The following is an 18,603-nucleotide window of genomic DNA, read 5'->3' as shown; positions in this document are numbered from 1 at the left end:
TCTAGAACCACAGACACACTCTCACGCACCCACACAACACACATTGGAGGGATGAGGACTACGCGGCTAGTAGATAGTAAAAGAGGCATGGCCAACCAGGAGAGAATCACGTCATGCCCCTAAGGCATGCCTCAGACACTAGCCCAGAGAGTGACTCGCAACCATTGCAACCCAAAAAGGATCTGAGAGGCCAAAAGGTGGAGACCTTGAATGGAAATTGGCTCCCGTCGCTGGTCTTGAATGGATCACCAGAACGCGCGATGGATCTCCGGCCGATGAAGTAATAATCCAGAGTTCCAGCTGCTGGATGTGAGGCCGAAGGTGGGTCCATAACAACGCAAGTTTAGCGTTGGGGCAGTCAAACTCGATGGTGCAAGGTCGTGTTGTTTGTGCTGCTGCTGCCGCCGCCGCTAACTACTCAATCCCATCGTGGTGTGGAATATAAAACCGGCCATGGTGGATCCTGGCGCTTGTTTCTTCTGCCCTTCAACAATGAATGACTCGAGAAGAGGGCCCTCTCTCAGCTCTGTGGATATCCCATCTGCCTTGGCCTCGCGTAGTGCTCACTACCACTATGACTGTCTGGCAGTCTGCGGTTGTTGCTATGATGGTATGGACCAGGTCGATCGATCGATCGACCGGCGGACCCCAAAGCAATATCCCGTCATGGATTGCAGTTGAAACAGCATAGTGGAGCGACCGAAAATATGACAAGCACCATGGGGTAACAACAGAGCCAACACAAAAAGATCAAGAAAATAAAAATAAAACAGAGAAAAAAAAAAAAAAAAAAAAAAAAAGGAAGGGGCCGAAGGAATGGACCCAAAACCGTAAGGAAATTGAGGGAAATAAGAAACAATAGCTTTCTAGAAAGAATGAAGGAGAAACCAATGTCGTTCACTCACCATGCGTCAATTGAAATGCGACCTCCCGCAACAGAATATCCGTAGAAGGAGACCGGCAGCAAGGGGGCGGTCGCCAAAACGCGCGTTCAACGCCAATATACCTCAACGGTGCAGCAACGAGGGAGGGGGAAAAAATCGCTCAGGGCTGATTAAAAATGATAGATAGCGGAGCTTATGTAGGTTGCAGGCAAGTAGGCAGGCAGGCAAGCCGAAAAAGAAGCAGGCGTGGAGTTTAATGTATGTATGTATGTCTGTATGTATGCTGTAGGTATTCAACGCCCCGGTAGACAGAAGTAGAAAGGTAAATGTGATATATGATATGATGCACCCTACAGCAACAAGCGATATTCCGCAACGGGAGAAGGATAGTAGAACAAAATTAGAAACTCAGACTGCAACAACTCATTAGGCGCCCAGGAACCGGATTTCTTGCAGCTTTTGTATGGAGAAGGCGCCTGAATTCAATGCAGAAAGCTTTGATCAAGTTGATTGCCTGATGCGGTTTGGGAGCAGAAGAGAGAAAGGGAAGAAAAAAAAAAAAAAAAAAAAAAAAAAGAGGTGGTGGCAACTGGGCTCGTATGTGCCATTCTGGACCCGATCGCAGTCCGCCGTAGCCCCTCTTAGGCTTCGGAGTACATGTACCTGAGCCCTCCCGGTGACCGCAGCAGGTCGCAGAGGTAGAGGTACTAGCTACATACATACAAAGACACACTGTCAGCAAACAAGCTGGGGTTTGCATTGCCGCTGTGCTTGAAACCCACGCACAACTGAGCCAATGCCAGATGGAAGAGCTGCCTAGATGCAATGATGAATCCGTTAATCAGTCCAGCCCAGATGTGTTGTCGCATCCACAAGACACATGGCCATCTACTTGGCGCGATGATTACTTTAGAAGTAGTAAGTAATAAGACGACGTTCTGCCCACTACACCGGAAGGCGAGACAAAGGATACTATACCACGCCTGAACGGCGTACTCCGAACATTGTTTCCAATTCCTTATAGAATTAATTAAACTCCCATGTAGACCTAACCTCACCGTGGACGTTCTTCCCCCCGATACGATACTAGCTGTACCAATCCGGAGACGGAGAACAACTCTCCGGATTGGCCCCCCTCTCAACGGATGATAATGCTGAATATGATCTCAAAGGCGCACGACGGCCTAACGCTGTCGTGCAGAGCGGCCACCCCGCAATGATTGGTCAAGCTGGCGCAGGATCTACAGGATGCCAAGCAGGCTGTGCAGCCAAAAAGGCAAGGGGGGGAAAGGGATACATTCATAAGGGTTCCACCAAAAGACCAAAGGTAGAGAGAGGGAGAGGGAGGGAGAAAGTCTGGAGGGAGAGCTTGCAGGTGGTATATTGTGTAGAGAGAGTTTCGAGCCTTATGAGTGCAACCCAGACATCCATTGGGACGATTTCAAACCCGGCTGCAGCAAAAGCATGGTGTGGGTGAGTAGTGAATGCCTGTCGGGCCAATTCCCTCCAGGGAAGAAAACCTTCCTTATGTGCAGTAGCGTATAGAAAGTGGTGGTTGCTGGTGGTAATGAGCGAATCTGCAAGCCGACGAGGAGAGTGTGGTTGCAGACAAAGAATCTCCAGCAGATAGGAGCTGCGAAAGCTGCGTGCTCCTGTTCTTCGCGGAGTCAATCGCGGAGTCGACTGGCTCCAGTTATGGGGTAAATAGTGCCGTGCTACGCTGGAATGGTTCTAGTACAGGATAACACCATCGTGCTAAGCGCCATCAGCTTCTGAGCGCCAATTCCGATTATTACCCAGGAGGTTTAACCCCGCTCCACAATCCTCTGCAACGTCCAATCCGGGGGGCGGAACGGCTGGACGGCGTGGTATCACCAGTAATGACCCTTGTCCGGGGGTTGTGTTTAGTGGCTCTCCCCAAACGCGCCTGCAAGGGCCTGCAGACATGCAGCATACTGGTGTATGTGTCACAGGGTGGTGGTGATGGTTAACGAGAAGAGCATCTCCCGATCCCGGTGTGGTCGTGGTCGCGGGCTCAGTGTCAAATTCCGGGAGATTGATTCATCATTGCAAACCGTTGTCGGAAAACCAGCCGACAAAGAAAAAAAAAAGAAAAGAAAAGAAAATGGAATCCTGGAATTTCTTACCTTTTCCAGAACACGAAGGAAGGCGCAAAGAAATTTCGAGGAATGCTGGTTTGCCCCAGTTGCGAACCGCAAGGGAGAGCGAGAGAACCAGCCCAACCCTTGCGGCATCCACTAATGAGATGGCAACTGGGGAGGGGGCTTTCGGCCCGCCCGTACGCAGTTACTGTTGATTGTGACCAGTCAGTGGCCACGCCTGACGAAAAGGCAATGAGAGTGTGTGGCATTAGCGTTGCCCAAGTGGTCGAATTCTGGCCAGTTCCGAGGGTCCTCAAGGCTTTGTGGATTGGTGGTGCCCCCCCCCCCCCCCCCCCCCCCCCCCATACACACACGCACAACTAATCCACCAGCCAATGCCAGCAGAGGTGGATGAGCAACGTGTTTCCTTTTTGGGGTTGGCGCCTTTGAACGCTGTGCTCACGAGGTGCAGTGCCTTCCTTTATCTGGTCCAGAAGCTTGTTAGCGGCTGTGGAGCATGGCTCTCGGGGCGTCTTTGCCAGGCCTTGGCGCGATAGGGGCATATCGTTTGAAGTCCTTCTCCTTCTCTTTACTTCCTTTGGGCAAGTGCATTTTAGTGACCTGCAGGTACTGTTGATACAGTAGTAATCGAGTAGTTATGGAGTAGTAGGAGTATACTTTAGCATATTGCGAACCTGTTACCTAGCGTTCAGGTGTCATTCTGGGTGGCGGACGGGTTTTGATGTTGTGTTCTAGAATGACATGGACCTTTTCCTCACCAGTGTATCTCATCGGATGTTGTTGTGCTACCACGTAGTCCCTGTCAAAGAAAAGGTTCTACGTCAGCACTAGAAAGAAGCCATACAGAAGGTTCCATGGAGTGACACGGCAGGCGAAGACTCGAGGAGGCGTACAAGATCTACCGCCTCCCTTGATAACGCCATCAGCAACAGCGTTCTAGTAGCTTACGAATGTATAAGTGGGAAGGGTGTTGTGTAAAGGGGAGGGATTTTCTGAGTTACCATCCATCAATTCGAACAAGCCACACCCAAATAACGTCATGTACCTGCTGTGTGATGCCCGTTTGCAGATCAGTCTAGCACCCAGTAAGTAAGTGGCTTGAAAGGTCGAGTGACACTTGAATACGACACAGATTTATGGTCCCGGTAACCTTACTACCTACATTGCTTGAAGCTTCTGAGTAAGGTCATCTCAGGACGGTCACGCCTGAGTCATCTTGACTAATTGGCTTTGCTTATCAACTTCCATTACATCTTCCATGGGCTGTTGTGCCATCTGATTGATTGTTCGTCGAACGGGTGTCGGGGTCATCGCATCAACTGACCAGCAAAGCCGATCATCATGAAATTCTAGATTGATTATGGAAGCTTTCGAAGGAAATCATTTTTCTTCTTTGCACAACGCCACTCTATTAATGTAACAACAACAAGCAACTTTGCATATCACCAGGGACAAAATTAATCTACGGCCATCAAAAATGGACAAGCGCTCCGATATGCTCCGGACTGATAAAGAAAGAAAGAAAGTCCATAGCGACGGATCGGGTGAGGGTGGCAAAGCAGCGCGGTGGCTTATCAGTTGGCAATGAAAAACTATTTCGGAGTGCTGAACCTAATCTTTAGGCTAGTGAGGTCGCTACTCCTCTGGGAAAGAGAATCATCGGAGTCTTATCAAACTTCGGCGGCATAAATATACCAAAAATTGAGTCCGTCTCTCTAGAGCCACATATCAACTTAATTATCTACTTACTATCCGGACTCCGAAGAGTGATACGTAGATAGTACCACAGCAACTAACTAGTATGGTGTACTAATGGAGACAAATTACCTAATCCCCGTGCCAGTTCACGCCGACGATTAGCGACGGTACCCGCCCTGGCACTTATCCTCGTTTGCTCCATGTTTTATTCATTAGTTAGGACTTAGGAAGGGGGCAAATATTGGGTCCAGCCAACAAGGTTGTCGGCACCGCCCGCACACCGAAAACCCCAAAGGTAGAACGGAGTACTGATAGGGAAAGTTAAGTTAGGTATCAATTTGCATCGGAGTAACACCAAATAACTATCTAATAGCTATGACTAAATCTGGGTATAGTCAGTTTTGCCAATGGTGGACACACCAAAACTAGAAAAGTCAATGGTAGTGAAGCTATTCGAGTCGATATTGGATTCTTTTTCGCCTCACTTCTCGTCTCATAGCTTCCTGCATGCAGAAGTAGGATGCGAACAAGAGCCCACTTGCAGGAGCAACTTCTTGGAGCTAAGCAGGTAGCTGCTGCTGCTGCTGCTGCTACCGACAGTTCTCCATCTTCCCAGCAAGCTAGCAAGTTGAACAACCATTCAGATATCCATACGTACCTACAGCTCCAATTGACCCCATCGTATCGAGGGCGCTGCCAAGGACTGGTCACCACGTGTACGACCTCAATTGCTAAATGCGCGAGACCGCCACGAAGCCACGTTTTCGGCCAGCTGTCAGAAGAGAAGATTTTTTTTTTCTCGTACAGCTGTTTCTGCTTGGCAGGTTTTGACCTACTAATTTCTAGCAGCTTACATTGATGGTGAAGTTGGCGCTGTATGTATGCATTGCACCGATTGGAGACTTACAATTCTACGGGGAGTTCGGAGTCAACCGAAGGAGCAACAAAATCCACCGTAAATCACCTACAAAGTACTACTAGTCACAAGCCTCCTATGATCGACGACAGTCAAGTCATTGAGCTTCTACTACAGTATCAATCCTGGCCATGAAAGGACCCTCATCTCTCATCTCATCTCTTTGGCCATCATAAACTTCTCCTACGTATACTCCATACTTGGGCTCTACGAAAGAACGACCTCCAAGTCAAGATCCACAATTTCTCCGTGGTCGGCAATACACTAAGCCGCCGCACTAGCCAAGAAATCGAGAGTTATGACGCGATCAGACACCGCATGAGAATTGAGAAGAGATCTCTGCAGAACCAGAACCCTTACACGGGAAAAGACAGCAAAGAATAGCCGGTCAGTGCTAATAAGTGAGGCAGGCAGGCATCTGGATCATCATAGTAAGTGGATGATATAAGGAAGATCCGGACCAGGGCAGCCCAACGCGATAAAAAAGACAAAAGCCTGAAGAATATGACGAAGTGGCCTGATGCCTGTCTGTCTGTCTTTCTGTCTTTCTGCTTCTCCCGTCAATCTGAAACAGGCGAGTGGGAACTGGGAACTGGGATTCCGATTCGATTCTCGGGCCCGAAATGCTGCCCCCCTCCCCTCCCCATTCCCACTTTGGGTCTAGACCTGCTGTAGTGGAGAATAATGAGAGGATTGTCTTGTCTGATGATCCGTTGTCGGTCATCATATGTTTGGTTGTGGTTGGCCCGGCAGTCAATCAGATGCTCGGGATACTGAAGTGTCACTTTTTCTATGTAGGAGCTTGTTATTCTCGTCATTCAATCAGAGCTGAGAAGGACTTCCCCTATATTCTACAAAATATCATATCCTTCTATTACAGTATTTTTGTACTATGTGTATATAGTAGGATACTATTATGATCATCCCATCCCATCACTAAGTAACTACTACAAAATACTTACTACGTAGTTATCATCATTACAACTAAGCGCCCACCATTTATCCCTGCGCCACATCTGCAACATGACAGCATCAAACATCAAACCACCATGACAGGATCCATAGCTACTTAGTACTTAGTAGAAGAATAATTGCCATCGCTGATCCCCCATCACCATCACCATAATCCCAGTCTATATTCCGTGTATTAACGGGACGGGGTAGTAACCTATAGTATGCACTCCTCCCAAGAAGGCAAACCCTATCACAGACAGACTTAACGAAGACAGCTACTTACTCCCCTCATCTGCAACGATGATTCGTTCACTTTCAGAAGTGAAGTAGCCAAGCAGCCAAGCAAGTTGCCAAGACAGGAAGGAAAATGTATTCCTACACCATTATGTCTGTCTTCTTACACTGGAATTATTCCGCAGGAAGATGCTGAGTGGAATTACTTCACTTTATCGTTATCCTACTCGATAGTACAGGCAGGACACTTCTGGTATGGGGATGAGGGATGTTGTATCACCATAATTTAATCCCTATATAGATACATACATACATACATAGTAAAAGCGATACTACAATCCTATTACAACAAAACCAGAGTTGCTATACACCTACGTAGTACTGAACATCATAAACCTCACAAACACACACACACACACACACATACACACATACCCAACCACCAATTATCAACATCAACATCAAACCAACCCAAGCCAAGACAATCATCACCACCCCCTCCTGAATCCCTCCATCCCTCCATCCATCCCAACCTATAACATCACCCGATCCGCCACTACAAACTAGTAGCCTAAGTAGCAGTCCTACCGTGCGCACAGATCCCCCCTTCCCCCTCCATCAATCCATCAATCCCTACCGATCATCATCCCCCCCCCCCCTCGTCCCGAACACGGCACAGCTCACAGCACCCATCTTCCAATGAGGAGCGTTAATGAATACTTTACTTCAGTTGATTGCTTGCTTGCTCGCTGGAAGATAGATAGTCATATCATATCATGTCATGGTATACGTGTAAGGGCATGGGTTAGCTAACTATGGGGATGGCTAAAATGTCATGTCATGTCATCATTGTCATAGCGGGAAGGAATACATTCTTTCTTGGCCTGCAGGGTAAGCTGAGAATAGTACGTAGTAGGCACTAGATAGTAAGTATCTAGTGGGTTGATAGGGCTGGGGTGGGTGGGTGGCTTGCACTGCTGCTGCTGCTGCTGTGCCGTGTTTGTGTCTTGGCGATGGGTGGTACTTAGAGTAGGTAGTAAGTAAGTAGTACGAGATGATGTTTGATTGAAGGGTACTAGGTAGGTAGGTAGGTAGTTTATTGGTTGGTTGCTTCTTATGTTGGGGAAGACCGTCTACTTTCTTGTTGCCAACGTCGACAAGTAAGTAGAGAACAGCATAGAAAGTGTGCATGCATACAACGTACATGTCAGCTGCTCGATGTGATGAAGGTGATCGCTATAGAACTGTATATTAGAAGCTCTATCTAATGGGATTAAAGTAGTACTATACTATGTATGCAGCAGTAGAAAAAAGTAGGTATCTTCGAAAACAACTCCTAACACGCCCATGTTCACACGCTTGACATCCAAAAGACCGGATTACTCTACGGAAACCAAGCCCCCGTTTTCGATATAGAACTCCCACGGCCATGCTGAATGCATATACTCTTCCTCTTTCGGTAGATCTGCGACTCCCTGTCATCTTCACCATCACTCTGCATCAACGTATATATAGCACAACTTGCCGCAGACTCTGGAACGCAAACCTCTTCGAGGCCGACTCAGGGCTTGGTTTACTGCTCCACCTTCCTCCCCCTCTGTAGTCCCTCGACCAACAGGGGTCGAGCAGACTCGTCACACCCTTCGAGCACGAAAAGAAAAAAAGGACGAAAGAACCAGGCGAATCTGGTGAATCAACTGTTTTTGAAACTGACAACGGCAGAAAGCATGATAGGAACAAGTACAAATCCAACAAAACACACACGGCTACATCCGAATGATTCCTTGCAAATGCGCGTGAATAGCGACACAACAGAATGGAATTGAAAAGAAGAAAAAAGTAAACAGAAACAGCCGCAGGCCGCTATCGCATGAACTCCTTGACCGAGGACTCAATTAGTCCTGCACACGCATTCCACGGGGCCGCATATTCAAACATTTAAATGCTAAAAATGCTTTGTAAATCAGTGTCTGCCCGGACGACACGCGAGGACTTCCACCAAATGCCAAACGCCCTTCTGCCACATCATTAAAATTACCATCGAAAGACCAGCCACGAGAGACCCGACGTGATAGAGTGGTAGATGTCAGAGACGGGTCGAAGAGGAAAGGTAAGAGGTTCGGGGCACTGATCATGTACTCTGACAAACACAAGACGGAACTCTAGTATTAAATGACTCGTGCCGGGAATGCGGGACGAAGGAAATAAAGAAGAGAGAGGAAAAGAAATGCAATGACACAAGCAGGACTGATCAGGTTCGCCGTTCCGAGCCGTAGCACCATAAAGAGAGTGTTGAGATGACGAGGGTGATGAGAAAGACGTGGGAGGGTCGTTTCTATATCGAAGGCCGACGCATTTCGTGCTGATGTTGCCTTGGCAGATTAGAGAGAGAGAGAGCGAGAGCAGGCGGTTTGGAGCCAGATGCTCTTGATCCGAGACCCATGGATGACACAAATAAGGAAAAAGAACAATATATCCACGCTCCCCAAAGTCAACATCATGTTCACCTGCATCAGCAGCTGCAACAGCAGCTGCGTCGGCAAGTCGAAACACGTACAACGGGATGGGGAGAGTTCCCGGGCTATAACACAGTATAATCGCATGCTGCCTTTCAAACCTCCCAAGCATGTTGAGAACAAGAAATAACGAAAGAAAGTCGAAAAGCCAACATGACCAGGTGATTCATGTAGAATTCCAGAGAATTCCACGCTCATCCTCGCATCAACCTGGATATCCCGGTATAAGTATGGGAAGGCCTAAAAACTTGCGGTATGCATTTTGGATCACCTACCGCAGCAAAGCGCCTTCATCAGCTTCTGGACAAACGTAGGCTGCGGCTCATTGTTTCCCTGAGCGCCCTGGCCTTGTTGGCTGTTCTTCGTCGGGTTCGCAGGGCTGTCCAGGCGTCCCGGAATGTTGGCATTCGAGTTCTGAAACTGTGCTTGAGTCGATGCTGTCGGCGTGGCATCCAGGCCCCCGCTTTGGCGCTTCGGCGGCATGCCGCCTGAGACGCTTGGCCGGTCGCGTGTCTTGCCAGCTCCGGGCTTGGCCGGAGACGGAGGCGGGGGCTGAGCGGCGTTTAAACGGTCGGCAGTCACTCCGGGCCGGCTGCCGCGGAGCTGCTGTGCGTGTAGCTCGCGGGCAGAGGTGTTGGGAAGAGCGTTGTTGTGGAGGTGCTGTTGAGACGAGTAGGACTTGTACTCCCATCCTCTTCCATTGTTGAGCTTCATCCAGTCATATTCGCCATCTTCGACTTCTCCGGCATTCTTGAGAGCCTGTGTCAAGAGGTCCCGGAGGTAATCGTAGTCAGGGGTATCCTCGAAGCCGAGGTTGCGCACATAAGTGAGGTACTTTGTGAATTCTTCTGAGCCATCTGATTAGTGATAATGATTCCTTTTAAAAGGGAAAAGAGACGCAATCACCTGGGAATCCATCGCAAAGATCCTTGATTGCGGTGGTCTGCTTCTTCTCGCCAATCTTCTCATACTTCTGCTTGTTGGTGGCAGCCTTGAGACCCTGCCAGGGGAGGCCACCTCTGAGGAAGTAGAGGAAGACGTGGCCCAAAGCTTCGAGGTCATCACGTCGCGATTGTTCACGTCCCAAGTGGGTGTTGATGCTCATGTAACGGGCTGTGCCGGACAGCGACTTCCGTTCGCGGTAGGGAATATGCTGCTTCGTCTTGGGATCTCTATACTGCTTGGCCATACCGAAATCAACAACGTGGATTACATTAGCAGCCTTGGTGTTCGGGCGACCAATGAGGAAGTTATCGGGCTTGATATCACGGTAGATTAGGTTCTTCTCGTGGATCGTTTGGACTCGTGAAAGCTTTGAAGCATGTTAGTATGAACATCCACATATCGATTGGTCGGAGTACGCACCATCTGCTTAGCGACCATGACAACAGTCTTGATTGAGAAACGTCGGTTGCAATGATCGAAGAGGTCTTCCAAACTGGGACCGAGCAGGTCGATAACCAAAATGTTGTGAAGACCTTCTTGCCCGAAGTAGTAGACATTGGGGATGCCAGCTGCAACCAGTCAGGACCGGGAAACCTTACGAACACAATTGCCACCAGGGTATACTCACGACATCCAACCAGAATCTTGTATGTCCGATATTCATCGCGAAGCTGTGGTGCATCACTCTTGCGAGGTTCCTAGTACCATTAGTATGGGCGAACCGTAGACCCGTGCCATCAAGAGTATCACGTACGAATTTGATCGCCACCTGCTGATTGTTCAACAAATTCGTACCCTCGAAGATCACACCGAACGATCCTTCTCCGATCTTCTTCCCTACTCGGTAGTGGACACCGACGACGTTGGACGAGGAGGATGACATGACTGCGGTAGTTGGGAGGGGAGGAGGGAAGTTGAGAGACCGCGGACAGGGGCGGCGAGAAGGGGAAGGTAGGCTTAGAGGACTCGATCAACGGCGGTTACACGTGAGACTAGCCTGACGGATGGGTCAGAATAATCGACCAGAGGGCATAAATGACGAAAGAAATGAGGTCTAGTAGCGGGCCCTGGGGCGTGAAGGTGGGAGAGGGGGGAAAAGGCGACCGGAGTCTTACAGGAAGCCCGATGGTACCAATGCGAACCATTCATGAAAGAGAACCCCAGTATACAACAATCACGGAACCCGGATGGACGACAAATCGGAGACCGCAGACGGCGAGATAGATAGTCGCTCGAACAATCGCACCGGTGAATTTGGACGGGGAGGGAATAGGGTGCACCCTTGGACGACGTTGGCAAGAAGGGTGACGGGAGAGGGAAGAACAAGGTATTCCGGGGAACCGACAGCTTTGAGGGCTGCAGGCTGACAGTTAAGGGTGCGCTCGTCGGAAAGGGGACGAGGAATAAAATGTTCGATTTTGGGAAAAAAGGGAATTAATCGAGAAGGGGTAAGGAGGGAGGGAGGGAAAAAAAAAAATAAGGAAAGAAAATTCCCCTACTACCGACCAACCGCGTGGCAGTACGGCAAAAACGCACTGGGCAGGCAGTGGTAGATGTAGAATTGGAGGGCGCCGTCGAAGGGGAGGAAGACGGAGGGAGGAGAGAGAAGAAGGGAAAGAAGAGTGATAGGAGGAATGGAGACGGGAGGAAGAGTAGGTCGGTAGAGACTAGAGAGGACCTAGGTGAGCAGCGAACACGCCGATGGCATGAACTACAACTGCTACGACCTGCCTATGGGGGAGAAGGAGGGAAAGGGAAGGGTTCAAAAGAAGGGAAAGAAATGAGGCGGAGAATAACAGGAGCAGGAGAAAAGAGGAAGGAGGAAGAGGAGAGAGACGGAGGAGTGAGAGAGAGAGAGAGAGAGAGCGCGGCAAGAGAGGCGATGGTTGGATGAGAGGGAGAGGGAGAGAGAGAGAGAGAGAGAGGTTTGGTCTGGTCCGGTCTGGTTCCTTTGCTAGGTTTTGGTCAGGTCATGACGGAACAGCCGTATCGGCTACTAGTTCAGGTAAGTAAAGCCAGTAAAGTCAAGTAACTTATTTACCTGTCGAAAGACTCGAGAAAGTCGAAACCCGATGACGCCCTTCGAAATGGGGCGCTTCCGCCCGGTTTTTCTCACGGTAACGATGGTAACAACTGGGTAACTGGTATCAACTAGTGCAGGCGATTGGAGCCGGAAAGGCCCCATCGATAGGGGATGAAGGGCGGTAATCGGGAGTACGGGTATGGTACCTGATTACACTGAGACATCCCGAGGGCCCCATGCATTTCTTCATTCATTCATTCATCTGTCCTTCCACTTCCCACATACCTCTCTCTCCTAAAGAAGTACTACTATTACCACCACTTGCTGATCGGGTAAGATTATGTGAGTGAGACAAGATCTCCATTTTTTTCAGATTACCCCAGAGTTGTCTCTCATGCCTACCAGACACTGGAACTGTTGATCCCAAGGAAGTGAAGAAAACTCTGGATACAATATGAGAGCCAATGAAAGGATCGAGTTGCAGACTTCAATGGCGCTTATTCGCCTCCCAAATTTTATCCTGAACTCGGAATCGCCCTGACCCAGGGACCTTTACTAGCGGCGCCGCTAGCGCTCAGCCTGTTTGGGTGATGAACGGTTGAAAGCGGGCACTACTCCGGTTAGTAGACGCCAGCAGTGGATTCTGGACCAGATGGGAAAAGCTATTATTATTATTATTTATTATTGCGGTGGTCTCGATGGTACGATTGTTACCTTCTTCTCCTCTTTTTCACCCCAGTGCCACATGGGGCTGGCGCTGTTTAAGTGTGTCGTCAAAAGCTCCATCCAGCACTAAACAAGGAGGGAAAAATGAAAAAAATAATAAAAGTAAAATAAAATAAAATAAAAAGAAACATGGAACCCCCGGGAGTTCGCTCACGGTGGGCAAAAGGAATCCATCCATCCATTTTATTCTCTTTTTCTACCTATATAGATACTATTAAGAATAAATATATAGTCACCGCAATTGACATTGAGGTTAGTTTCAACCAACTATCTATTTACCATAATCACTACAATTGACTACTATACTTTCACAAGTTGCACTTGTCCTCCCCCCCCCTGTGCCTACTAGGTTGTTGTTGTTGTTGTTGTTGTTGCTCCCTTGACCGAGGAATGAACGACAGGATGGAAATGGCCATCAAGGTCTAGCTGCTTTTGGCATGGTAACGTAATTTCAGGTACATACGTGGTGTATCAATCTATTTCCCTGCGGAACATAAAACCTGCCTATACTTGACTTGGAGCAGAGGAGCTCATGAAAAGCCAACACATGCCTAACAGAACTAACACTACGTATCTAATGACTAACTTCATCTTTATGGATCGTTTATCCGATCGGTAGTTCAATAAATCGAATCACATTGCTTCTCTTTCCCCTATCATTGCGGGACACATCCTCCTCTCAATCGGATTTCTACTCCGGAACAAGCAAGCAACAATTAACCCCAGGACCCCTAAACCCAGAGTTGAAGTACCTGCGCAGAGGGGATGCGAGTTGTCCGCAAGCTGCGGGTAATGGCGCAGATAATAACTTCCTAGGTTAGTAAGATCGTATACTATCCAACCTGACTAGTAACTGACTTTGTACTTTGCTAGTTAGGTTAGTAAGTAGTAAGTAAGTAACCTAACCGACACAGCGGTCCAATTCCCTTCTCCCCTTCTCTACCAATAATCGCCAGCGATCGTAGCTGTCAATTCAGCTAAAACAACGCCCCATATATATTATTCGACAATGACAGACTGTCAGCTCGCTCCTAGCGGCTAATCACTCTTAATCTGCCTAGTGACTAGTGAGGTGCTGCGGTCTGCATCTAAGAAGCCTTGAGGGGTTTGAAGGTACCTGCGCTGAGCTGGCACTGCCCCTGACCAGTCTGTAACCCAACCTGACGCTCAGGGCAACCAATCGAGCTACTTCAAATAGTAGTCCGACTACTACTAGTAAAAGTGTTCGGTAGCTGCTAGTGGTAGATAGGTGTCGTATCGGGGGGGAAATTATGTATCATACCGTACTTACCTGGCCCCTACCTGTTAGTAGATACATAATAGATACGGAGGCTGTGAGTAAGTGAGTGAGTGACTTGAGAATTGGGAGACTAGACTTAATACTCATCCACCCCTCCCCACTCTTTCCAAACGAGGAGTAGGACGAGGATTACTTTGCTCCGCAGTGTCCTCATTATCAAGGTATTGACCTGCTGATTTCATTGGTACAAGGTATCGGAGTGGGATTTGGGGGCCCTGATAGCACAGGGGTGCTTCCGAAGAGCCCAATTGGGTTGGCGGCTTCCACCACTTTTCAATAATATGGAGGATTAGAAGTGTTCTCGAAGAAGTAACCGGCCGTCATGATCGGATTTCCCATGGAGGACTGACTTCCCATGAAATGTCGCTACTGAGTACTGCGCCGCACAGCCGGGCATCCTGCAACTCCGTAGCACATCCACCAGTGGCTCCTCCATTTTAGACGCATCTGACACGTCCATGACCCACATCCCACTGGATGCCTGTGCTTGGTTTGTTCTGATCGACTGGCCTCCATGTAGTGATGACTGCTCGTTTGAAACGCATTCAATGCAGCCTTGAAACGGTTTCTCCTTCCCCAACTACATCAGACGTGGAATGCCTCGTTGGCAAAACTCTACGGCATACAGGCGCGTATGCCAGATAATGCAGGGGCATAGTCCGGCCTAAATCGGCCCCAAAAATTCATACGTTCGAGAGTGGCCTGGTGTAGTGTAACGGGCCGCCCATCCAGTAGAGTGATTTAGCCACGCGATTGTCGAATACACTTCATCACATCGCACACAGGGTGTGTTGGTGTGACCATAGCAACAGTCACTTATTCATACAGCAGCAGGTTGGATATATAGGCGGTCTCTCACAGTTCCTCCGCCGGAACGTCTTCTGCTTCACTTCCAAGCTCCTCCGCCACCAAATTTCGGTCTTCTTCGCCGTCCTCATCCATGTCGCCTTCATCCTCCTCCTCATCATCATCGTCGTCCTCACTACTAGAGCCGCTTCCGTCGCTCTCACTGTCACTCCCGGGATCGTAATCTTCCTCGTCCTCGTCCTCTTGATCTTCCAGCTCGCGTTGGGCTTTCTGTAGTTCACTTTCCTCCTCGACAGCCCCTTCCTCGTTGGCAGCAGCTTCATCGTCTCCCTTGGCACTGTTGACATTGTATCGCTTCGCACGTCGTGCTTCAGCAAGACTGGCATCCTGCAGACCATGCTTTTTGATATATCCATCAATTCCGGAGAAGTCGGCCTGGTCGATCATGGAAAACTCGAATTCCTGCGTCTCTTCGCTTGACGTAGGCCGAGCTACAACATTGAGATTGAAGGTCCGTTGCAGGACAGAGGTGTATGAAATTGAGTCGACGTTTTCGAAGGCAAAGAAGACCAGTGGTTTCTTGAACCCGAATAGTATTCCCGTAGAAAGAAGGAAGAGATAACCTGAGATGTAACTTTTTTAGACAAGGGAACATAAGGAAAGGACACGCCATGCATACCTTCTTTACTGCCGCGGAAGGCCTTGACATGATAGGCCTTCTCCCCCTTGCGGTGAGCCTCAGGCATAGCACTCACGAACTCTCGCTCATCTGGACGCACAACCTTGGTCCGTGGGAGGCTGTCGTTTAGTATCCGCTGGACAAGTTTATCAGCCGTTTCTTCGTTATCGGTTCCAAGCTGTTGTCCATTTCCTGAGAACGCTGCCTTGGGCGGTCCGTCGTTGACCGTCCATACGATGGCATCGGGAGCAGCTACACCTTCAGGTGGTGAGTTGACGCCGTCCGCATATTGGGGGATAATGCAGAAATTAAATTGTCGCTGGTTCTTCTCGGGAACGGGGAGGCACAAGACGTGATCTGTTGTGATCGAACAACATTGTCAGCATTGACACCAATTCCGTCAACCATAGTTCTACACATACGTATGTTATCCAAATGCACTCCAAACTCGACCTCCTTCGATGTCTGGTTTCTCGCACGCAGGAATCCCGCGGTGATTTCGAGTGTAAGCTTCTTCCGCTGGGGAACAGCAAAAGAAACATCCTGCATGTAGAATTGGAGCGAAGTATCGGCTTTCAGGTCACCGGAGGATTGGGCACTTGTAGCATTTCCATTCTGTAGTTTTCGTTTCTTCATGGCCGGGCCGTCGGTGACGACCTCGACAGGCCGAACGGGGGCGGTTGCAGTCCTGGCCAGCAGGCTGGAAGTGTATTTCGCGATATCTTCGAAGAGAAGTCCATGTTGCGGGGTATGTGCTGTTTACAGGATAAGAGGGTCAGCCCGCAGTCCTTGCACCTCCTATGGGGTTGTGGGGTGAAAGTAGATTGTTGTCTTAAGCGACATAACACGCACCGATCGCATCGTAAACCCGTTTTTTGAGCGCTGGTTGGGCGGCAAAGGCGTCCTCAATGGCCGGGATACTGGACGGCACCGATGAGTTGATCGTGGCAAAAGCCATGCTGTGGAAGGTTGACAGCCCCAATGACGCTTATATATGTAATCTGCGTAAGTCAAACCTGTTGAGGCCGCCTAGAACAAGGGAAGTTGAATGGGGGAGAAATGGGTAAACCGGGACGCGGATCGGATGGATGAAGAAAGAAAGTAATTAGCAAGGAACGCAGCTGCAGACCTCTCCCCTGGCGGCCCTGTCGACCCGTGGGCGCGCGCATCCATAATTTCGAGCGCATTTGGGGCAAAGTAGTCCGCAAAGATTGGGTCCGGTCGCGCCTACGTCCAGTCTTCTTGCGACGGATGTAACTGTACTCAAATCAACCTACAGTTTGGTTGCTGCAGGGAAGCAGCCTATCCATACTATTCATCTTATACATTCAGATTCTATGCTACAGTAGTATAATTGTGTACACCCATTGGAAAAAAAGGAAAAGGTAAATGAAACAGAAAAGACCCAGGCGCACTCTCCCACAAGTCGGAACACCAAACGAAATCCCAGCAAGCAATTAGGCTTTCTTGGTCGCTTTCTCCTTCATGAAGTTCTCAATGAATCCGACCGTCTTATCATCCAGGATGTAATTTCCATTGGCATCCTTCCTCGCGTTCTGGCGCTCCTGCCTCTTGGCTTGAAGCATGGCCAAGAATTCACCTCTGGGTGTCAACAAAGACCGGCTTTGCAGATATTCCCTTCTGTAGTCTTCCAACTTCCTAGCTTCCACCCACTCCTCATCGTGTCTGGTTCTGTATTTCGAGAACTTGTTGCGGAGCTCGTCCAGGACGCTGGGAGGGAATGGGGCGTAGTGCAATGACGGCATCCAAGTGGGCGTTTCAACTTCCATACGGAGCGTGTCCCAGGCCTCATCCTTCATTTCTGCAGGGTCACTTCGGGGCCAAGGAATCTCAATATCTTCACCGGCAATGTATCTCGTGTGTCGGGGCGTTTCGGTACCGTAGTCGCGTTCGAGGAAAGGCTCTCCGCCGCGGACATGTTCAACCAATACATCTCGTGTGGCGCCGGTGACAGGATCATCGAGAGCGACGACAAGGCGAACATCGTCGATGGAAAGAGGCAGGCTCACGGACTGGAAGGGGCTCGAGTTGCCATACTGCTCATTCAGCCAGTCGGGGAAGTGGACATCGGCCTGTTATTGGAAAACCCAAGGATCAGCAAACGAAACAGTGGTTACTCCAGACATATTCTCATACCATGTTGAGATCCTTGACCACAACAGTCTCGGTCGTAGCATCCACCCTAGTAACCTCGTTGATCTTGCCCTTGTCTTTGCCCTTCATGATGCATACTCGGTCGCCGGGAGCAATGTTGATGTACTGTCTCCGCAAGTGCTCCGGAATAGGCGGAGGGTTCATTGCCTGAGGGCTTAACGCACCGAAAAGCCTCCCTTCAAGACCGGCATCACGCTGAGGAGCCAGGGGTCCACGGAGCCAGTCTTCACGGCGTCGCTGTCTTTCCGCGCGGAGGTTATCGAGCTCGATGCGGTTGTAGGCAAAGCGCTGCCTTAGACTGTCCTTCAATTCCTCGCGTTCGGCTGATTTGGAGGCTCGAACTGCTTTCCGCGTGGCCTGGTTCCGCGCCAGGGCGGTCCTTCGAATGACCTTCTGCATCTTGACTGTTGCCCAGCAATGGCCGATTGTTCCCGCGGAGTCACCAGGAAGCCTTGAGAGATGCTCGGGAGGGAAAATTGCGGCCCTGGTTCGTGCACGTGACCGGGACTATGGAGAGCCAATGGGGAAACAAAATGACGGGGTTCCGAAACTACTAGTACTACTGAGTATGTACACACTGGAATTTGTCTCGTCACAACATTTGCTAGTGACTATTTATTTAG

General features: G+C 49.4%; 8 protein-coding genes across 8 annotated transcripts; 1 reads left to right on the top strand and 7 right to left on the bottom strand.

Annotated features, from left to right (window-relative positions):
• Positions 1–1,177: 1,177 nt before the first annotated feature.
• Positions 1,178–1,753, bottom strand: BO79DRAFT_267083 (uncharacterized protein; the record flags this gene model as incomplete). The annotated part of the gene is made up of 2 exons (XM_025687019.1): positions 1,178–1,398; positions 1,604–1,753. 2 exons carry the CDS (start codon positions 1,751–1,753, stop codon positions 1,285–1,287), a joined length of 264 nt encoding a protein of 87 aa, XP_025539020.1. The 3' UTR covers positions 1,178–1,284.
• Positions 1,754–6,439: 4,686 nt separating this feature from the next.
• On the bottom strand, positions 6,440–8,240 carry BO79DRAFT_218513 (uncharacterized protein; the record flags this gene model as incomplete). Its single annotated transcript, XM_025683418.1, has 9 exons — positions 6,440–6,472; positions 6,584–6,637; positions 6,859–6,867; positions 6,977–7,001; positions 7,127–7,149; positions 7,245–7,372; positions 7,681–7,832; positions 8,014–8,045; positions 8,193–8,240. The coding sequence occupies 9 exons, from the start codon at positions 8,238–8,240 to the stop codon at positions 6,440–6,442; spliced, it is 504 nt and encodes a 167-aa protein (XP_025539019.1).
• Positions 8,241–8,628: 388 nt separating this feature from the next.
• BO79DRAFT_21798 (uncharacterized protein) lies at positions 8,629–9,542 on the bottom strand. The gene has a single exon (XM_025683395.1). It carries the CDS (start codon positions 9,435–9,437, stop codon positions 8,844–8,846), a length of 594 nt encoding a protein of 197 aa, XP_025539018.1. The 5' UTR covers positions 9,438–9,542; the 3' UTR covers positions 8,629–8,843.
• BO79DRAFT_21792 (casein kinase I) lies at positions 9,524–11,305 on the bottom strand. Its single transcript, XM_025683393.1, has 5 exons — positions 11,025–11,305; positions 10,899–10,968; positions 10,691–10,839; positions 10,232–10,637; positions 9,524–10,173 (listed from the first exon to the last, which is right to left on the bottom strand). Exons 1-5 carry the CDS (start codon positions 11,151–11,153, stop codon positions 9,593–9,595), a joined length of 1,335 nt encoding a protein of 444 aa, XP_025539017.1. The 5' UTR covers positions 11,154–11,305; the 3' UTR covers positions 9,524–9,592.
• Positions 11,217–12,817, top strand: BO79DRAFT_238208 (uncharacterized protein; the record flags this gene model as incomplete). The annotated part of the gene is made up of 5 exons (XM_025684787.1): positions 11,217–11,398; positions 11,544–11,646; positions 11,791–11,922; positions 12,229–12,293; positions 12,755–12,817. The coding sequence occupies exons 1-5, from the start codon at positions 11,306–11,308 to the stop codon at positions 12,815–12,817; spliced, it is 456 nt and encodes a 151-aa protein (XP_025539016.1). The 5' UTR covers positions 11,217–11,305.
• A 624-nt stretch (positions 12,818–13,441) lies between these two features.
• Positions 13,442–14,788, bottom strand: BO79DRAFT_229219 (uncharacterized protein; the record flags this gene model as incomplete). The annotated part of the gene is made up of 7 exons (XM_025684023.1): positions 13,442–13,495; positions 13,530–13,548; positions 13,690–13,750; positions 14,137–14,179; positions 14,311–14,373; positions 14,421–14,534; positions 14,690–14,788. The coding sequence occupies 7 exons, from the start codon at positions 14,786–14,788 to the stop codon at positions 13,442–13,444; spliced, it is 453 nt and encodes a 150-aa protein (XP_025539015.1).
• Positions 14,789–15,037: 249 nt separating this feature from the next.
• On the bottom strand, positions 15,038–16,869 carry rtt106 (putative negative regulator of DNA transposition (Rtt106)). The gene is made up of 4 exons (XM_025684786.1): positions 16,658–16,869; positions 16,228–16,560; positions 15,806–16,162; positions 15,038–15,749 (listed from the first exon to the last, which is right to left on the bottom strand). The coding sequence occupies exons 1-4, from the start codon at positions 16,761–16,763 to the stop codon at positions 15,175–15,177; spliced, it is 1,371 nt and encodes a 456-aa protein (XP_025539014.1). The 5' UTR covers positions 16,764–16,869; the 3' UTR covers positions 15,038–15,174.
• Positions 16,870–17,144: 275 nt separating this feature from the next.
• BO79DRAFT_196323 (mitochondrial 54S ribosomal protein uL24m) lies at positions 17,145–18,408 on the bottom strand. The gene is made up of 2 exons (XM_025681196.1): positions 17,963–18,408; positions 17,145–17,898 (listed from the first exon to the last, which is right to left on the bottom strand). The coding sequence occupies exons 1-2, from the start codon at positions 18,377–18,379 to the stop codon at positions 17,263–17,265; spliced, it is 1,053 nt and encodes a 350-aa protein (XP_025539013.1). The 5' UTR covers positions 18,380–18,408; the 3' UTR covers positions 17,145–17,262.
• Positions 18,409–18,603: the final 195 nt, after the last annotated feature.

Source organism: Aspergillus costaricaensis (assembly GCF_003184835.1).
Source record: "Aspergillus costaricaensis CBS 115574 unplaced genomic scaffold BO79scaffold_18, whole genome shotgun sequence".
Classification (NCBI taxonomy): domain Eukaryota; kingdom Fungi; phylum Ascomycota; class Eurotiomycetes; order Eurotiales; family Aspergillaceae; genus Aspergillus; species Aspergillus costaricensis.
Note: the sequence above shows the minus strand (reverse complement) of the source record. Positions and strands in the feature narration are given on the sequence as shown.